The sequence below is a fragment of the Cuculus canorus genome, chromosome 2 (genome assembly GCF_017976375.1).
Source record: "Cuculus canorus isolate bCucCan1 chromosome 2, bCucCan1.pri, whole genome shotgun sequence".
In the NCBI taxonomy this organism is placed as follows: Eukaryota; Metazoa; Chordata; class Aves; order Cuculiformes; family Cuculidae; genus Cuculus; species Cuculus canorus.
The window spans coordinates 161,095,695-161,115,370 of NC_071402.1; the positions used below are offsets into that span (position 1 = coordinate 161,095,695).

The window sequence follows — 19,676 nt, forward strand, 5'->3', positions numbered from 1 at the left end:
TTCAGGCAGCTTCACCTTGGCCCACGAGGGAGACAATGGGGTTTTCCCCCATCGCCTGCCTACACTCGGCCCCTGCTCAGCCTCCTCACGCCACGGCTGAGCTCTCATGCACAGAACCCGCCGCAGAGTCTGCTTCCACTTCGGTTTTGCAGCAGTTCTGCTGAAATGCCCTCTGAAGAGGAACTGGGCACTCATTACCAAGCCTGCTCGGCACACAGGGCTGAGCTACGTGATTCTGCATTAATCGAACTTGGCTGCAGCCACACTAAAGAGTCCGTGACCCCACACAGAGTGGCCACTGTGTTTTGGCCAAGATCAGACGTGGATCCACCTCTGCTGTGAGAACAGACTGAGAGAATTGGGGTTGTTCAGCCAAGAGAAAAGATAGCTCTAAGGAGACCTTACAGCAGCTTCCAATGCTGAAAAGGGCTCCAGGAAAGCTGGGGAGGAGCTCTTGATCACGGAGTGCAGGGATAGCACGAGGGGAATGGTTTTGAGCTGAAAGAGGGGAGATTGAGATGAGATCTTAGGGAGAAATGTTTTTGCTGTGAGAGTGGCAAGGCCCTGGAACAGGCCACCAAAGGAAGCTGTGGCTGCCCCATCCCTGGAGATGTTCCAGGCCAGGTTGGATGGGGCTTGGAGCCCCTGATCCAGTGGGAAGTGTCCCTGCCCATGGCAGAGGGTTGGAACTCGGTGGGCTTTGAGGTCCCTTCCAACCCAAACTATTCCACGGTTCCATGATTCTAACTTGCCATCAACCAGAACCCCCAGATCCCATCCCTGGAGGTTTTCAAGGTCAGGCTGGATAGGGCTCGGAGCAGCCTGATCCAATGGGAGGTGTCCCGGCCCGTGGCAGGGGGTGGGACTGGATGGGCTTTGAGGTCTCTTCCAATCCAAACCGATTCTACATGACGAGCCGTGTGAAATTAAGACAAAAGGCACCAGTGCCGGTGTTTTTCACCCAGCACTAAACGGCAGCGCTGCAGGGATGCTGTGCCGTGCTCAGCACCACCACTGCCCTAAACAGAGCTGTGGGTGCTGTGTGAGTGCAGCGTACATGCAAAAAAAACCCCGTTTAGAAGCCAGAGCAGAGGACCGTTACCTTGGGGACCTCCCCCTTCGCCCCGGGGGGCAGCCGCAGGATCCAGAAGTTCCTGTTCTTCAGGAGGTTCTCCATGTTCTCCAGCCTCTTTTGCAGCTGCCCGTACTCCTGGATGAGGGTGCCCAGCGCCGTCCATTTGCTCTCCAGCTGGTTCCCAAACTCCACCGCCGTCTTCTCACAGCCGATCAGCTTTGTTTCGGCCATCCTCATCCTTCCTTCCAGGTTCATTAATTGAGCAGCTTGGGCGTCCACCTTCCTGTCCACGGCCTGGAGCTCGGCCACAAGCGTCAGGGAGATCTCGGCGGCGGGCAGTTCGGCTTCTTCGTTCTCACCAGCGGCGGGGGGCGGCGGCTGCTGCTCCAGGGGCAGCTCCTGAGGCTCCATCTCCCACTCCAGGTCCTGTGAGGGGATAAATCGAGGCCTTGGGTTTCGCCATGGTGGTGGGGGGGGGCGGGGAGAGACCCTCCCTCAGGGCTCGGGGGAGGGGGGAAATGAGGCTTGGCCGAGGGGCGGGGGGGGCAAAGGGTGTGGGCAGCGCTTACCTGAGCGGGGGCCCAGTCAGCCATGGCGGGTGGGAGCGGTGGTGGTGGCGGCGGGGCGGAACGGAACGGAGCGGAGCGGGGCGGGCCCGGCGCCTCCTCAGTAGCGGCGGAGCACAGCGGCCATGCCGAGGGCGCGGAGCATGATGGGAAAGGCGCCGCAGCGACCCCGAGCGGGGAGGAGGACTGCGCATGCGCAAGCCCCAGCCCAGAGCGGACGAGGAGGAGGCTTGGCCAATCAGAGCGGAGCTCGCTGGCCGCGAACCAATGAATGAGCGAAGGGGGCTGGGCTTGGCGCGCGCGGACCAATGGCCGGGCGGAAGGAGCGGGGCGAAGGCTCAGCCAATCCGCGCGGCTCTCGCAGGCCGCGGACCACTGACTGTTAGGAGGGGGCGTGGCTTCAGGCGCACAGGCCAATGGCTGGACGGAAGGGGTGTGGCTTAGCGCGCGCGGCCGCGCCTTTACGCATCCTCCCAGCGTCAACTGTGGCGGTGCCGCGCAGGGCAGAGGCGGCGGGAGCAGCTGCACCGGGTCCCAACCGGGATCCCAACCGGGCTGGGCAGGACAGCAGCGCCAGCTGGCGGCAGGCCTAGTGTCTGCGCGAAGGGGCGAGGCGGGACGGACCGCCCTAATGGCGGGACACCGCCTCCGCTCAGCCATTGGCCAGCGCTCGCCAAGCCGTGCCCTCTCCGCCCAGCCATTGGTCCTTGCGCACGAAGCCACGCCTCCTCAGTTCAGCCATTGGTCCGTTCCATCTAAGCCACTCCTCCTCAGCTCAGCCATTGGTCCGTTCCTTCTAAGCCACGCCTCCTCACCCAGCCATTGGTCCGCAGTGGGGGGAGGGGGCTTGCACACGCTGGCCAATAGCTGTGCGGAGAAGGCGTGGCTTAGGGCTCACGGGCCAATGGCTGGGATGAAGGGCGTGGCTTAGCGTGAGCGAGCCAATGGCTGCTCGGAGGGGGCGTGGCTTATCGCGCGCTGGCGAGCCGTTACGCGCGTTCCCAGCGGCGGCTGCGGCGGCGACGCGCGGGACGAGGAGAGCGGCACCGGGGCCCAACCGGGACCCAACCGGGACGGGACGGGGCCCTGTTCAGCCCTCCTTTCCCGCTCTGCCCCGTCCTCCCGGCGCGGCGCCTCCTTCCAGCAGCCGTGACGCTCCCGCCGGGGAGGCCGCACCGGGAGCCTCCGCTCCGCCAGGACCGGGCGGTGCCATGAAGGAGGAGCGGCAGCGCCCCGGTGCCCTGGGTGAGGCTCGCGGGGCCTGTGGGGGCCGAGCGGGCCGCGTGTGCCACGGGAGGGGGAGCGGCCTGGCGGTGCCATCGCCGGTGGCTTCACCGGTGGCACCACCTGCAGCGTCGGTGGTGGATTCGCTGGAGGCATCACCAGTGACATCGCCGGTGATTTCACTGGTGACATCATTGGTGGCATCACTGGTGACATCGCCGGTGATTTCACTGGTGGCATCACTGGTGGCTTCACCAGCAGCATCACTGGTGATTTCACTGGTGGCTTCACCAGCAGCATCGTTGATGGCATCACTGGTGACTTCACTGGTGGCATCACTGGTGGCATCACTGGTGATTTCACTGGTGGCTTCACCGGCAGCATCGTTGGTGGCATCACTGGTGATTTCACTGGTGGCTTCACCAGCAGCATCACTGGTGGCATCACTGGTGATTTCACTGGTGGCTTCACTGGTGGCTTCTCCAGCGGCATCGTTGATGGCATCACTGGAGGCCTAACTGGTGGCATCACGGGTGGCTTCACTGGTGGCTTCACTGGTGATTTCACTGGTGGCTTCACCAGCAGCATCGTTGATGGCATCACTGGTGGCATCACTGGTGATTTCACTGGTGGCTTCACCAGCAGCATTGCCAGCAGTATCACCGGTGGCATCGCTGGTGGTATAACTGTTGGCTTCACTGGTGGCATCACTGGCAGCATCACCAGCAGCATCCTTGGTGGCATAACTGCTGGCTTCACTGGTGGCATCTCTGGTGGCATCATTAGTAGCTTCGCTGGTGGCATCACTGGTAACATTACTGGTGGCACCGATGGCATCACCAGTGGCATTGCTGGTGGCTTCCCTGTCAGCATCACTGGTGGCATCACTGGTGCATCTCTGGTGGCTTCACTGGCAGCGTCACTGGTGGCTTCACTGGTGGCATTGCTCGTGCATCACTGGTGGTATCACCAGCAGCATCATTGGTAGCATAACTGGTGGCTTCACCGGTGGCATCGCTGGTGGCTTCACTGGCAGCATCACTGGTGACATCGCGGGGGGCATCCTCAGTAGCCTCACTGGTGGCATCGCTGATGGCATCACCAGTGGCATTGCTGGTGGCTTCACTGGTGCATCTCTGGTGGCTTCACTGGTGGCATCACCAGCAGCATCAGTAGTGGCATTGCCAGCAGTATCACCAGTGGCATTGCTGGTGGCTTCACCAGCAGCACTACTGGTGGCATCACTGGTGATTTCACTGGTGGCTTCACTGGTGGCTTCACCAGCAGCATTGTTGATGGCATCACTGGTGGCTTCACTGATGGTTTCACTGGTGGCTTCACTGGTGGCTTCACCCACAGCATCGTTGATGGCATCACTGGTGGCATCACTGGTGCCTTCACCAGCAGCACCGTTGATGGCATCACTGGTGGCATCACTGGTGATTTCATTGGTGGCTTCACTGGTGGCTTCACCAGCAGCATTGTTGATGGCATCACTGGTGGCATCACTGGTGGCTTCACCAGCAGCTTCACTGGTGGCTTCACTGGTGATTTCACTGGTGGCTTCACTGGTGCCTTCACCAGCAGCACCGTTGATGGCATCACTGGTGGCATCACTGGTGATTTCACTGGTGGTATCACTGGTGGCTTCACCAGCAGCATCGTTGATGGCATCACTGGTGGCTTCACTGGTGATTTCACCAGCAGCATCGTTGATGGCATCACTGGTGGCTTCACTGGTGATTTCACCAGCAGCATCGTTGATCGCATCACTGGTGGCATCACTGGTGGCTTCACCAGCAGCATCGTTGATGACATCACTGGTGGCATCACTGGTGGCTTCAGCAGCAGCATCACTGGTGGCTTCACTGGTGGCATCACCAGCAGCATCACTGGAGGCCTAACTGGTGGCATCACGGGTGGCATCACGGTGGCATCACCAGCAGCATCACTGGTGGCACCAGTGGTGGCTTCGCTGGCATCCTGACCATTCCCCTTCCCTCCATGACAGGTCACGCCGTCACCAAACCCGACATCCTGGCCGAGGTGGATCGCGGAGAGGCAGCCGTGGTGACCACCGGACAACTCGGAGAGCACCGGAACCCCCGGCCATGCCCGACGCCCACCGCCGCCTCCCACGGTGAGCGGGACCGGGGCCAAATCCTGCTGCGCCGGAGGGCGCGTTCCGGCGGCGAGGAGGTCCCTCAGCGCCGCGCTCCTCTCTCCGCAGGGTCCTGGTTGGGGAAGGAGGTGAAGAGCGAGGAAGAGGTGTCCCCACCACCGGATTCCCCCCCATCCCGCCGCGCCGGTGACCGTCCTGTGCCGCCGCCGCCGGAGCGGGGCTGTGGCTACTGTGGCATCGCCGAGCCCGGTGCCGGTAACGGGGGTTTTATTTCCCCTCTGGCTGCTTTCGAGAGCCGCCGCTGCCGGCTGCTTGAGCCGGAATGCGCCGAGTGCGGCCGGGGCGGCGGGCAGAAACCAGATTTGGTGCGGCACCGCTTGGCGCACGGCGGTGACGGCTCATCCGCCTGCAGCCGCTGCGGTAGAGGCTTCGCCGAAGCGATGAGACTGGAAACTGCCGGCAATTCCAGTTGGTTGGTTCCATGCGCTGGCCGCTCAGCCGGCACAGCCGAAGCGGGTCCGGCGGCTCCGCGGAAAGAGCGGAAGGAGCTATCGCTGACGGAGAAGGTGCGGGTGTTGGAGATGCTGGAAGGTCCCAAAGTATCGCAGAGCGAATTGGCCAAACGTTTCGGCGTTTCCCAACCCCAAATTTGCCGCATCATCAAGAACAAAGAGCGTATCCTCACCGAGTGGCACCGCAACGGCGACCCCGAGCGCAAACGCAAGCGGGAAGGGAAAGACGCCGCCCTCGAAGCCGCTTTGCTCCGTTGGGTTGAAGGCTCCCGCGCCGCCGATTTGCCCGTTACCGCTCCGCTCCTCCAACTCAAAGCCAAACACCTCGCCGAGGCGCTGGGACGGCCCAACCCGGAGCCCGGCGGCACCTGGCTGGCGCGGTGCCACCACAACGTGGCCTTCAAGAAGCCACCGGCGGAGAAAGGAGACACGGAACAACCCACAGCCGAACACTGGGCCGGCGCGGTGCTGCCCGGCATCCTCGGCGCCTACGCGCCATCTGAGATCTACACTTGCGGCGAGACGGAGATCGTCATCCCAGCCGGTGACCGGGTGACGCTGTTGGTGTGCGCCAACGCCGATGGCTCGGAGAAGGCGCCGCTGCGGGCGGTTGGGAGGAGCCCTCGGCCTCGCTGCTTGCGTGGCGTCAACCTGGCCCAGATGCCGTGGAGCTACCGCGCCAGCAGCCTGGGCGGCGTGACCGCCCCGCTCTTCGCCGAATGGCTGCAGGAATTCAACGAAGGGTTGCGGCGGCACGGGAAGAGCGTCCTCCTCGTCCTCGCCAAGCACGAAGCGCATCCTTACCTCCAGCTCTCCAACGTTAGGATGGTCTTCTTCCCACCGGCAACCGCCTTGGCCCAACCGCTGGACCGCGGCATCGTCAGTGACCTCAAGGGTCACTACCGGCGCCGGCTGCTGCGGCGAATGCCGGCGGAGCACGGCGTGGGGCAACCGACCCTCCTGGATGCCCTCCACATGTTGGCACAAGCTTGGGGGGACGTTTGTCCGGGGCTCATCGCCGGCTGCTTCCGTGCCGCCGGCTTTGTCCCCGACACCGAAGCCCCGGTGCTCGCCGCGTTGCCAGGTTCCCTCAACCGGGAGCGGCTGGAACGCCACGGGAACCCAACGGATGAGGACGCCGATGAAGATGAAGACCCGGTGGAAGGCAAGGAGGCGGCCGAGCCGGCGGCGGGACAGCCGTGCCCTTCGGAGCGGGAGGTGTGGGCGAGCCTGGCAACGCTACGGCGCTACCTAGAGTGCCGGGCCACCTCGCCGGACCTCTTCCAAGCCTTCTACGAGCTGGAGGACGCGGTGCAGATGTTGTCGGCGAACGCCGGGCAAGCCCTCCTTGGGGACAAGCAGTGACCCGGTGCTCATCGGGGGCCACCACCCAACGTGGCGTGGCCACCACCAGCTGAGTTGTACCGTGGGGTTTGCTGTGGGTCAATGTGGTTTGGGGGTAAAGCAGATGCCCGGTGGCAAACACCGTGTCCAGATGCCACCAAGCCACCACCTCTGGATGTGACCCATTGAGGTGGTGGCACAAACCCTTTGCCGAAACCATCTCGTAGGAGATGTGGTGGAACTGCTTTGCCTTGAGTGGAAGAGTTGCGTTTGCTGAGGGTGTGGGTGATGGTGCGGTGTCCCCATGGTGGTAGCTCCTTCCCACGGGATTTGAGGGGACCGGGAGCCACCGGCTGCTGTCACCACGCGGTGCTCAAGGTTTGCAGAAGGCAATAAAAAGGCTTCAGCAAAGCATGGGGTGGTGGTTGTGATGTTTTAAGGTCACTTCAAGCCCTACCAGAAGCCGAGCAGAGGCCCCGCAGAGGTCCCTTCCAACCTAAACTGTTCCAAACCATTCCATGGTTCCATGATTCCAACTTGACATCAACCACAACCCCCACATCCCATCCTTGGAGGTGTTCAAGGCCGCGTTGGATGGGGTTTGGAGCTCCTGAGCCAGTGGGAGGTGTCCCTGCCCATGACAGGGGGGTGGACCTGGGTGGGCTTTGAGGTCACTTCCAACCCAAACCATTCCATGGCTCCATGAATCCAACTTGACATCAACCACAACCCCCAGATCTCATCCCTGGAGGTGTTGAAGGCCACGTTGGATGGGGTTTGGAGCCCCTGATCCAGTGGGAGGTGTCCCTGTCCATGGAACTGGATGGGCTTTGAGGTCCCTTCCAATCCAAACCATTCCATGGCTCCATGAATCCAACTTGGCGTCAACCAGAAGCCCCAGATCCCATCCCTGGAGGTGTTGAAGGCCACGTTGGATGGCTGAGATCTTTACTCAAGGTTGCGCTGAGGTCTTCACTCGAGGGGTCGGGTTTTGCTGGGGAGGGGGTCTGGTTCTGCACTTGGGATCTTTGCTCTTGGGGTCGGCGTTTTTTTCCTTGAGGGGGGCGGGTTTTGCATTGGGGTCTTTTCTCCTCGAGGGGGCGGTCCTTCTCCTCGAGGGGGCGGTCCTTCCCGGGTTGTGGGCGGTCCTTCTCCCCGAGGGGGCGGTCCTTCTCCCTGAGGGGGCGGTCCTTCTCCCCGAGGGAGCGGTCCTTCTCCCCGAGGGGGCGGTCCTTCTCCCCGAGGGGGCGGTCCTTCTCCCCGAGGGGGCGGTCCTTTCTGGGGTAGGGGCAGTCCTTCCCCCGAGGGGGCGGTCATTCTCCTAGACAGGGCGGTCCTTCTCCCCAAGGGGGCGGTCCTTCCCGGGTGGAGGTGGTCCTTCCCGGGGTTGGAGTGGTCCTTCTCCTCGAGGAGGCGGTCCTTCTCCCCAAAGGGGCGGTCCTTCTCCTCGAGGGGGCGGTCCTTCCCAGGTGGGGGCAGTCCTTCCCAGGGTCACGGCAGTCCTTCCCGGGTTGGGGGCGGTCCTTCTCCTCGAGGAGGCGGTCCTTCTCCCCAAAGGGGAGGTCCTTCTCCTCGAGGGGGCGGTCCTTCTCGGGTCGGGGCGGTCCTTCCCGGGTCGGGGCGGTCCTTCTCCCCGAGGGGGCGGTCTTTCTGGCTCAGGGCGGTCCTTCTCCCCGAGGGGGCGGTCCTTCTCCCCGAGGGGGCGGTCCTTCCCAGGTGGGAGCAGTCCTTCCCGGGGTGGGGGCAGTCCTTCCCGGGTTGGGGGCGGCCCTTCTCCCCAAAGGGGAGGTCCTTCTCCTCGAGGGGGCGGTCCTTCTGGGGTCGGGGCGGTCCTTCCTGGCTCAGGGCGGTCCTTCTCCCCGAGGGGGCGGTCCTTCCCCCCGAGGGGGCGGTCTTTCTGGCTCAGGGCGGTCCTTCTCCCCGAGGGGGCGGTCCTTCCCCAGGTCGGAGCAGTCCTTCCCGGGGTCGGCGCAGTCCTTCCCGGGTTGGGGGCGGTCCTTCTCCCCAAAGGGGAGGTCCTTCTCCTCGAGGGGGCGGTACTTCTCGGGTCAGGGCGGTCCTTCCTGGCTCAGGGCGGTCCTTCTCCCCGAGGGGGCGGTCCTTCCCCCCGAGGGGGCGGTCTTTCTGGCTCAGGGCAGTCCTTCTCCCCGAGGGGGCGGTCCTTCCCGGGTTGGGGGCGGTCCTTCCTGGCTCAGGGCAGTCCTTCTCCCCGAGGGGGCGGTCCTTTCCCCCGAGGGGGCGGTCTTTCTGGCTCAGGGCGGTCCTTCTCCCCGAGGGGGCGGTCCTTCCCGGGTGGGGGCGGTCCTTCCCGGGTGGGGGCGGTCCTTCCCGGGGTGGGGGCGGTCCTTCCCGGGGCCGCTGCCGGCGGGGGCCGCTCGGGGCCGCTGTTTGCGGCTCTTTTCGGCCCCGGGTTGTGGGGGGGGAGGGAGGAGGGGGGGGGGGGTTGTGGGGGAGGCGGGTTTTGCGCGGGGCGGGTTTTGCGCGCGGAGCTCGCGGAGGCGGAGGCTGCGCAGCGCCAGTTCCGCCGAGTTGGGAGCCATTATCGCCCCTGCAAGCCACAATTCCCCCCCCCCCCCCTTTCCTTTTTCTCTGCTTCACCACCAACCAGCCCCCCCCTCCCCTCTCCCCTTTCCCCCCCCACCCTCCCTCCCTGCGAACGCTCAGGTAGGCGCTGCGCTGCGCTTGGGGGGGGGGGGATGGGAGGGGTTAATAGGGGGAGGGGGGAGCTTGAGGAGGGGGGGATTGTGCCCACATCCCCCCCTCCCTAACACCGACCCCTTTGTCCCGGAGAAACAGCCCAGGAACCTGTGCCCCCCCCCCCTCTCTATTTGGGGGCACCCCCTGCCCGTGGAGGAGGGGGGGGGATGTGGCGGGGGGGGGGGAATCCAAGGGTTGGAGAGGGGGAGAAGAGGGGGCTCAGTGGGGCTGGGAGGGTGCTGAGGGCTTTGAGGTGGGGCTGAGGGCTGGGGGGAGCCTGGGGGTCAAGGGGTGGGGGGGTCTCAGTGGGGCTGGGAGATGCTATGGGGCTTAGGAGCCATGGGGTCAAGGGTTGGGGGGGTCTCAGTGGGGCTGGGAGATGCTATGGGGCTGAAGATCCATGGGGTCAAGGGTTGGGGGGTCTCAGTGGGGCTGGGAGATGCTATGGGGCTGAGGATCCATGCGGTGAAGGGCTGGAGGGGTCTCAGTGGGGCTGGGAGATGCTATGGGGCTGGAGATCCATGGGGTCAAGGGTTGGGGGGGGTCTCAGTGGGGCTGGGAGATGCTATGGGGCTGAGGATCCATGGGGTCAAGGGTTGGGGGGGTCTCAGTGGGGCTGGGAGAGGCTATGGGGCTGGAGATCCATGGGGTCAAGGGCTGGAGGGGTGTCTCAGTGGGGCTGGGAGAGGCTATGGGGCTGGAGATCCATGGGGTCAAGGGTTGGGTGGGGTCTCAGTGGGGCTGGGAGATGCTATGGGGCTGAGGAGCCATGGGGTCAAGGGTTGGGGGGGGGTCTCAGTGGGGCTGGGAGATGCTATGGGGCTGAGGATCCATGGGATCAAGGGTTGGGGGGGTCTCAGTGGGGCTGGGAGAGGCTATGGGGCTGAGGAGCCATGGGGTCAAGGGTTGGGGGGGGTCTCAGTGGGGCTGGGAGATGCTATGGGGCTGAGGATCCATGGGATCAAGGGTTGGGGGGCGTCTCAGTGGGGCTGGGAGAGGCTATGGGGCTGGAGATCCATGGGGTCAAGGGCTGGAGGGGTCTCAGTGGGGCTGGGAGATGCTATGGGGCTGAGGATCCATGGGATCAAGGGTTGGGGGGGGTCTCAGTGGGGCTGGGAGAGGCTATGGGGCTGGAGATCCATGGGGTCAAGGGCTGGAGGGGTCTCAGTGGGGCTGGGAGATGCTATGGGGCTGAGGATCCATGGGGTCAAGGGTTGGGTGGGGTCTCAGTGGGGCTGGGAGATGCTATGGGGCTGAGGATCCATGGGGTCAAGGGCTGGAGGGGTCTCAGTGGGGCTGGGAGATGCTATGGGGCTGAGGAGCCATGGGGTCAAGGGCTGGAGGGGTCTTAGCGGGGCTGGGAGATGCTGAGGGCCTTGCTATGGGGCTGGAGATCCATGGGGTCAAGGGCTGGAGGGGTCTCAGTGGGGCTGGGAGATGCTATGGGGCTGGAGATCCATGGGGTCAAGGGCTGGAGGGGTCTCAGTGGGGCTGGGAGATGCTATGGGGCTGGGAGACCTCGGGGATCCGTGGGGCCAAGGGCTGGAGGTGCTGCTGGAGGTGTGACTTGGGGGCTGGGAGATGTTGAGGAGCAGCAGAAGGTTTTGCTGTGGGGCAGAGGGGGTCCGTGGGACCACGGTCTGCACTGTTGGGGGGAGTCCTGGTCCAAGAACCTCGCTGAGGTCCATGGCGTGGACTTTGGGTTCTCAGCATGGTCGAGGGCTTTGCTGTGGTCCCACAACCTGCGCCGTGGCCACAGGCGTTGCTTGGGTCTTCAGGCCCTCAATGGGACCTCAAGGTGTTCATCATGGCCAAGGCCTTCACCAAGGTCTTCTCCATGGCCTTGAAACACTCGCCATAGCTTTGGTCTTTGCCACGGCTCCCGGTTCCTCACCAGGAGCTTGAGGTGTTTTCCATGGCCAACGCCTTCATCAAGGCCTTCACTGTGGCCTTGAAGCCCTCGCTGTGGTCTTGGTCTTTGCTATAGCCTGAAGGCCATTGTGAGAACTTGAGGTGTTCTCCATGACCAAGGTCTTCACTATGGCCTTGAAGCACTCACCGTGACCGTGGGTTTTGCCGTGACCCTGAGGCCCTCGTTGGGATCTTGAGGTGTTCATCGTGACCAAGGTCTTTGTCACAGCCTTGAAGCGCTTGCTTTGGCCATGATCTTCACCGTGGACCCAAAGCCCTTATTGGGGTCTTGAGGTGTTCAGCGTGGCCAAGGCTTTCACTAACGTTTTAGCCGTGGCCTTGAGGTGTTTTGGCCATGGCCAAGGGCTTCACCGTGGCCCCAAGGTCCTCACTGGGAACTTGAGGTGCTCAACGGGGCCCTGAGGGTGTCACCAGGGCCAAGGTCTGCACTGTAGGCAAGATCTTCACCATGGCCTTGAGATGCTCACCATGACCAAAGCCTTCGCTGAGGTCTTCACCATAGCATTGAGATGCTCACCATGACCAAAGCCTTCGCTGAGGTCTTCACCATAGCATTGAGATGCTCACCATGGCCAAAGCCTTTGCCAAGGTCTTCACCATGGACTTGAGGTTCTCACCATGGCCAAGGCCTTCGCCAAGGTCTTCACCATGGCCTTGAGGTTCTCACCATGGCCAAGGCCTTCGCCGAGGTCTTCACCATGGCTGAGGCTTTTGCCGTGGCCCCACGACCTGGCCAACAACCAAGGTCTGTCACCATGACCCTGAGGTCCTCACCGGGAACCTAAAGCACTTGCTGTGGCCCGGCTTCTCCCCATGGCTGTGCCCACCAGGTTGCTGTGGGCCTGAGGTACTGACCGTGGCCGAGTCCCTCGCTGTGGTCCTTGGAGGTGATGGCCATGACCTTGAAGTCACCACTGTGGCCCTGGGCTCCTTACCAAGGCCATGTCCTGGAGACACCTGCCCTTGTGGTCAACGGGGTTCCTTGAAGGTGCTCCTTATTGCCTTCCACATGGCCCTCAGACCCCCGTGGCCCCAAAGGACATCCCGTGGCCCCCAGATGCCTGCCGTGGCCATGGCGATGACCTCCACCGTGGCCCCAAGATGCCACCATGCCCACCGCCCTCTCCGTGGCCCCCGTGGGAGCTTGAGGGCCCTTGGCTTCCTCTGCTTGGAGAGGACGCGGGGGTTCCTCTTCCCCGCTCCGCCGCCACCCACCGCTGCCCTTTCCTTTTCTCCCCTCCCAGGTGCTCTCGAGCCGGGGCGAGGGGATGAGGTGCCCCCGGGCCGCGTCGTGTGCCGAAGCGGCTCTTTAGATCCTCCCCGGCCTAAGCCTCCCCTGCCATGGATGCCTCGGGGGCTCTTGCGTCGGCTCCCTCCTCCGCGGCTCCCTCGGGCTCCCGCAGCCCCATGTTCCCCCCAGGAGCTGAGAGAGAGGAGTGGGGGCCGAGGTTCAATTGTGCCCCTTCCACCTCTGCCGCAGCCTCGCAGGCGATGCCAGCGTCTGGCCGGAAGAGGAAGGCCAACTTCTCCAATGACGAAACTGAGACGTTGGTCTGGAATGTGGTCCGCCATTTCAGCGCCCTGTATGGGTCTGAAGCCCTTCGGGCTCACCCCGTGCGGCGGAAACAGCTCTGGACCCAAATCCAAAGCCGCGTCAACTTCCTGGGCTACACGGAACGTTCCATCGACGACCTCAAGCACAAGTGGCGCGACCTCCGGTTGGACGTCAAGAAAAAGATCACCTCCAAGAAACACCTGCCCATGAACCGCGCCGGTGGGCCGCTCCACAAGCCGCGGCTCACGCCTCTGGAGAAGATGGTGGCTTCTACCTTCTTGCAAGCCAGCCACGACTCGGAGCCCGAAATCATCTTGGACCCAGGTCAGTCGTGGTGGTTCTCCGGGGAGAGTTGGAGGAGCAAAGTTCTGTGCTGAGTCTCTACCCTGTGCTCTCCGAGTGGTGTCCAGGCTGGTGGAGGTCACCAGGCTGTGGTTCTCACCTGCTTTGGGGTCTGCCAAGCGTTTCCGTGCTGCGGTGTGGATCGTGGAAGAAGACTTTGGGGTTTTGCTCTCCTAGGTGGTTCGTGTTGGGCTGTGGTCCTGTCCCACCTGAGTAGCAAACCACCGTGGTTGGAAAAGGCACGTGTTGGAATTAAAATCCCACCTTGGAAATAACCTGGGATCAACAGGCCTCCCAGAGGTCCTGCTCCTGCTCTTGAGCCGTTCACTGTGGCCAAGGTCTTCACCATAGCCTTGAAGGACTTGCCATGGTCTTGGGCTTTGCCATGGCCCCGAGGTCCTCACTGGGAGCCTGAGGTGTTCACCCTGGCCAAGGCCTTCATGAAGGTCTTCACTGTGGCCTTTAAACACTCGCCATAGCTTTGGGCTTTGCCATGGCCCCATGGTCCTCACTGGGAGCTCAAGGTGTTCACCATCGCCAAGGCCTTCGCTAAGGTCTTCACCTTAGCCTTGAAGCACTTGCCATGGTCTTGGGCTTTGCCATGGCCCCGAGGTCCTTACTGGGAGCCTGAGGTGTTCACCCTGGTCGAGGCCTTTGCAAAGGTCTTCACTGTGGCCTTTAAACACTCGCCATAGCTTTGGGCTTTGCCATGACCCCATGGTCCTCACTGGGAGCTCAAGGTGTTCACCATGGTCAAGGCCTTCATGAAGGTCTTCACTGTGGCCTTGAAGGACTTGCCATGGTCTTGGGCTTTGCCATGGCCCCGAGGTCCTTACTGGGAGCCTGAAGTGTTCACCCTGGTCGAGGCCTTTGCAAAGGTCTTCACTGTGGCCTTTAAACACTCGCCATGGCTTTGGTCTTTGCCATGACCCCAAGGCCCTCACTGGGAGCCTGAGGTGTTCACCATCGCCAAGGCCTTCGCCGAGGTCTTCACCTTAGCCTTGAAGCACTTGCCATGGTCTTGGGCTTTGCCATGGCCCCGAGGTCCTTACTGGGAGCCTGAGGTGTTCACCCTGGTCGAGGCCTTTGCGAAGGTCTTCACTGTGGCCTTTAAACACTTGCCATGGCTTTGGTCTTTGCCATGACCCCAAGGCCCTCACTGGGAGCTTGAGGTGTTCACCATCGCCAAGGCCTTCGCCAAGGTCTTCACCTTAGCCTTGAAGCACTTGCCATGGTCTTGGGCTTTGCCATGGCCCCAAGGCCCTCACTGGGAGCCCGAGGTGTTCACCATGGTCAAGGCCTTCATGAAGGTCTTCACCATGGCCTTGAAGGACTTGCCATGGTCTTGGGCTTTGCCATGGCCCCAAGGCCCTCACTGGGAGCCTGAGGTGTTCACCATCGCCAAGGCCTTCGCCAAGGTCTTCACCATAGCCTTGAAGCACTTTCCATGGTCTTGGGCTTTGTCGTGGCCCCAAGGTCCTCACTGGGAGCTTGAGGTGTTCACCATCGCCAAGGCCTTCGCCAAGGTCTTCACCATGGCCTTGAAGCACTTGCCATGGTCTTGGTCTTTGCCATGGCCCCAAGGCCCACACTGGGAGCCTGAGGTGCTCACCATCGCTGAGGCCTTCGCCAAGGTCTTCACCTTAGCCTTGAAGCACTTGCCATGGTCTTGGGCTTTGCCATGGCCCCAAGGCCCTCACTGGGAGCCCGAGGTGTTCACCATGGTCAAGGCCTTCATGAAGGTCTTCACCATGGCCTTGAAGGACTTGCCATGGTCTTGGGCTTTGCCATGGCCCCAAGGCCCTCACTGGGAGCCTGTGGTGTTCACCCTGGTCGAGGCCTTCGCGAAGGTCTTCGCTGTGGCCTTTAAACACTCGCCATAGCTTTGGGCTTTGCCATGACCCCAAGGTCCTCACTGGGAGCTCAAGGTGTTCACCTTGGTCAAAGCCTTCATGAAGGTCTTCACTGTGGCCTTGAAGCACTTGCCATGGCTTTGGGCTTTGCCATGGCCCCAAGGCCCTTACCAGGAGCTTGGGGTGTTCACCATGGCCAACACCTTCACCAAGGCCTTCACTCTCGCCTTGAAGCCCTCGCCGTGGTCTTGGTCTTTGCTATAACCTGAAGGCCATTGTGAGAGCTTGAGATGTTCTCCATGACCAAGGTCTTCACCGTGGCCTTGAAGCACTCACCGTGACCATGGTTTTCGCCATGACCCTGAAGCTCTGTAGCACCTGTTTAGCTCAAACACCCCAGAGATGCTCCAGGAGCAGATGTTGGTGAAAGACCCAAGGTTGCTCTTGCAGTGGTGGTGGGCTGAGCCCCCAGGTGCCCCCCGACAAGGCCAGGAGGCAAAAATCCCCCCTTTGCCCTCTAATTTCAACAAAGGAGTTGTGTCCGACTCCTTTGTGTCATAGGAGGACACCAAAGGTTGGTCATTCCAACTTCTTCCTCTGCTATTTGAGTTCGGCTCAGCCCAAAAAGTTCCCCCGGGGGCCGGTGGGCGCCGTGGGTCTCGTTTCACTTGGTTCAGGTTGTCTCAGCCACATAGAGCAGAAGGTCTCTGGGCTGAAGAAAGAAGTCCTCGTAGGACGTTTAGTGGCTTCCAACCTTTGTGGTTGTGTGGGACAGCGTTGCAAGAGACGCACCTGCATCTCGGCGTGACAGTGACCCCTCCATGGGGTGGAGAACCTCAACAGCGGTGTTGTTCTCCTGCAACGTCCCATGGGACTCTTCTCCTAGGAAGTCCCAGCCACCCTTCCATGGAGACAGGTGAGCTGCCGGTGCCACCTGGCTGAGGTTGGATTCTCTCTGTCCCACAGATCTGTTCTTCCCTGGTGCCACCAAGCAGTCCTTCATGCACCTACAGCCCGGTGTGAGCCACCCCAGCATCTACATCGATACCAACGGGCAACCCTCGTCCTTGCCGGACGTGGAGGGCTCGGCCGTGCCCAGGTTGGCCGTGCAGAGCCCGGACCCATCCGTCATCTGCGAGTACAGCCGAGGAGAAGGACAGAGCAGTTCGGGTGAGGCTGCAGGACAGGCATCTGAAGGGCTTCGGGTGGTGGAAGAGGGACATGGGGTCTGGATGGAGATACCTCGGGAAGACGGCAGCCGGCAAAAGGTTGTGGTTTGCACCGAGAACCTGGTCCTGCTGGTGGGGTTGGATGTTCTCCTTGGCACAGCACTGAGGACACCCCGGTTGGAGACACATCCCTGACCAGACCAGCCTGGATGATGGTCTCCTGGTCTGTGAGGCCCAAAGGGGTATGGAGGAGTAACGGGGGATCAGGAGCTGTTCCCGATCTGCTGGTGGGCACTTGGTGGCAGCAGAAGGTGGCAAAGCCAAGGGAAGGCTGTGGCCATCCCGGTGTCGTGCAGAAGCCTGGGGAAGTTGCTGGGGGGAAGATGAGGGGCGAAGCAGGTTGGATCCTTGTTGCGTCCCTCAGGAATGTCTGTGAGGGAAGATGTCCATGTGTTGGGCAGGAGAAGCGGTTGGTGCTCACCAAAGTGCTTCTCTTCTCCTTCCTTCTCTCCTCCTTCTCCTCTCCTCCCCTTCTCTTCTCCCCTTCTCCTCCTCCTTCTCCTCCTCCTCCTCCTCCTCTTCTCCTCCTCCTCTTCTCCTCCTCCTCCTCCTCCTCCTCCTCCTTCTCCTCTTCTTCTCCTCCTTCTCCTCTTCTTCTCCTCCTTCTCCTCCTTCTCCTCTTCTTCTCCTCCTTCTCCTCCTTCTCCTCCTTCTCCTCCTTCTCCTCCTTTTCTTCTCCTCCTTCTCCTCCTTCTCCTCTTCTTCTCCTCTTCTTCTCCTCCTCTTCTCCTTCTTCTCCTCTTCTTCTCCTCTTCTTCTCTTCTTCTTCTCTTCTTCTCCTCCTCCTTCTCCTTCTCCTTCTCCTTCTCCTTCTCCTTCTCCTTCTCCTTCTCCTTCTCCTTCTCCTTCTCCTTCTCCTTCTCCTTCTCCTCCTTCTTCTCCTCCTTCTTCTCCTCCTTCTCCTCTTCTTCTCCTCCTTCTCCTCTTCTTCTCTTCTTCTCCTCTTCTTCTCCTCTTCTTCTCCTCTTCTTCTCCTCCTTCTCCTTCTCCTCCTCCTTCTCCTCCTTCTTCTCCTCCTCCTTCTCCTCTTCTTCTCCTCCTTCTCCTCCTTCTCCTCCTCCTTCTCCTCCTTCTCCTCCTTCTCCTCCTCCTTTTCCTCCTTCTCCTCCTTCTCCTCCTTCTCCTCCTCCAGCCGAGTCAGGCCCGGAGCTGCGAACTCCAGACATGTCAGCCATTTCCCCATCCCTACGAAACGAGTCCCTCGTCTCCTATGCCTCCATGTCGGAAGAGGAGGAACGGGAAGGCCGAGAGGTGGACAGGAACCACGGTGGAACCTCAGCGATACAACCCGGACCCGAAGCCCCAACATCTACGGAGGAAGACGTCAAAGTGTCCCGCCAGGCCATGCTGATCCGCCGGTGCAGCTCCCAGGGCTCGGTCACCTCCTTGCCCGAGGACTCCCTCAACCCCGCGGACGCTCACTCGGACTGGGGCCACGAGGGAGGCTCCGATCTGCCACCCGTGGCCCGCGGGCTCGACTCCGCGCATCCCGAGGAGCCGCCGGCGGGGCCGGAGATGGGTTCTTTGCCCAGGGTACTGATGGGGCCATCTTGGGAGAAGCCAACGGCGGAGGAGGACCCACCAAACCGCTCACCTCTACACGGCGCCCTGACCGAGGAGTCGCTGCCGTCCTCCGCCTCCCCTGCGGGGGACGCTCCCGCGGCTCCCGGTCCACCCCGCGGGCTTGGCTGCTCCCGGCTACGCGAGGAACGCCGCGAGAGCTGGAGGACTAACATCCATCACCTTCTGGACCTGGAGGAGCAGTGGGACCAGCTGTACCACCAGGAGTTGGCCATGTGGCAAGAAGAACGGGCTACCCAACGCGAGGAAAGAGCCCGGGACCGCGAGCTCCAGTTTCGCCTACTGGGCGTCCTCACGGACATCCGCGACGAGCTCCGTTATCTGCGCCAGGAGAGAGCCAGCGCCCGGCAGAGCCAGGTGCCGCCCGCCGAAGCCCGGCCGGACCCCAGCCCGCTCCTCGAGCAACCCAAAGCCGAACCCGGCTTTCCCGAGCCTCAAACCGGCACCGCCAACTGGGCAGAGACCGCCGTGCCCAGCCGAAGCCCCTTCGGCAACCGCGGCCGAGGCCGGCGTCGCGGGCGGCCGCGTGGGTCTGCTTCCAGACACAGACGGCTCTTCCTCACCAACAGCTAGGGACGGGCAAGGCCACCGTCCCGCCAAGGACACGGTGTGCCGGCGGCACGCGGGGCTGCGGCTGCCCGGCTGTGCCCAGAGAGGACCGGTGTGCGTGGCTGACGCGAGCGTGGTTGGCGCCGGCGCGGTGCGAGGTACCGAGCACGCCTTGATACCACGGGTAGGGCGTGCGAGCGGCTGCGGTGCCGGCGCCGGCGAGGAGGCAGCGCGGCGCAGGGATGGCTGTGTGACAGCGCTAGTCGAGTAGGATTAACTACCTTTTTGGGGAGGGTGGGGAGGTTAGGAACATTTAGTGGCTGATGGGTGAACCTTTTATGCAAATCATTTAATGACCTAATTTGCATATAACCGTAAACTTCTGTTAAAAAAAAAAAAACCACAAAATCCCCCCGAAAAAAAAAAAAAGCCAGAAAAGCCGTCTCTGTGTGTGGACTCGCGGCTGAGTTGGTGGCGTGAGGAGGGTCTTAGGTGAGTGGGATCTGCCACGAGCAACCTGTCTGGGCCAGGAGCTGCGCCGGATGCCGGCAGCGATGGACACCTCAGGCTGTGTCCAAGATGAGTGGTGCGGTGGTCACACCAGAAGGATGGGATGTCATCCAGAGGGACCGGGACAGGCTGGAGAAGTGGGGCTGGAGAACCTCATGAGGTCCAACCAGGCCAAGGGCAACGGCCTGCACCTGGATCGGGGTAATCCGTGGTTTCAGTCCAGGCTGAGGGATGATGGGATGGAGAGCAGCGCTGAGGAGAAGGACTTGGGGTGCTGGGGAGGAGAAGCTCGACAGGAGCCACAACGTGCGCTCCCAGCCCAGAAACCACCCGTGTCCTGGGCTGCATCCAGAGCAGCGTGGCCAGCAGGGAGGGAGGGGATTCTGACCCTCTGCTCCTCTCTGGGGAGACCTCAGCTGGAGGATTGGGGCCAGTTCTGGAATCTTCAATAGAAGGAGGAGATGGAGCTGTTGGAACGGGTCCAGAGGAGGCTCCAAGGATGCTGCGAGGGCTGGAGCACCTCCCATCCGAGGACAGGCTGAGAGAGTTGGGGTTGTTCAGGAGAAGAGAAGGCTCTGAGGAGAC

General features: G+C 62.1%; 3 protein-coding genes across 4 annotated transcripts in view; 2 read left to right on the forward strand and 1 right to left on the reverse strand.

Moving 5' to 3' along the window:
* LOC104061608 (uncharacterized) overlaps nucleotides 1–2,075 on the reverse strand; it is a 28,050-nt gene extending 25,975 nt beyond the window's left edge. Inside the window, exons 1-2 of the mRNA XM_054057903.1 lie at nucleotides 1,645–2,075; nucleotides 1,103–1,501 (exon numbers count right to left, since the gene is read on the reverse strand). Coding sequence (XP_053913878.1) covers nucleotides 1,103–1,501; nucleotides 1,645–1,668 — 423 coding nt within the window. The 5' untranslated portion in view covers nucleotides 1,669–2,075. The remainder of the gene's footprint in view (nucleotides 1–1,102; nucleotides 1,502–1,644) is intronic.
* Nucleotides 2,076–2,600: 525 nt separating this feature from the next.
* On the forward strand, nucleotides 2,601–7,237 carry LOC128851190 (tigger transposable element-derived protein 3-like). Of its 2 annotated transcripts, XM_054058414.1 has the most exons (3): nucleotides 2,601–2,886; nucleotides 4,877–5,005; nucleotides 5,096–7,237. In XM_054058414.1, exons 1-3 carry the CDS (start codon nucleotides 2,853–2,855, stop codon nucleotides 6,862–6,864), a joined length of 1,932 nt encoding a protein of 643 aa, XP_053914389.1. In that variant the 5' UTR covers nucleotides 2,601–2,852; the 3' UTR covers nucleotides 6,865–7,237. The 2 variants fall into 2 exon arrangements, with proteins under 2 accessions (XP_053914389.1, XP_053914388.1); XM_054058413.1 differs by having other exon boundaries at nucleotides 4,877–7,237.
* A 2,232-nt stretch (nucleotides 7,238–9,469) lies between these two features.
* Nucleotides 9,470–18,655, forward strand: LOC104061611 (myb-related transcription factor, partner of profilin-like). The gene is made up of 4 exons (XM_054058430.1): nucleotides 9,470–9,507; nucleotides 12,953–13,351; nucleotides 16,189–16,392; nucleotides 17,584–18,655. Exons 2-4 carry the CDS (start codon nucleotides 12,964–12,966, stop codon nucleotides 18,603–18,605), a joined length of 1,614 nt encoding a protein of 537 aa, XP_053914405.1. The 5' UTR covers nucleotides 9,470–9,507; nucleotides 12,953–12,963; the 3' UTR covers nucleotides 18,606–18,655.
* Nucleotides 18,656–19,676: the final 1,021 nt, after the last annotated feature.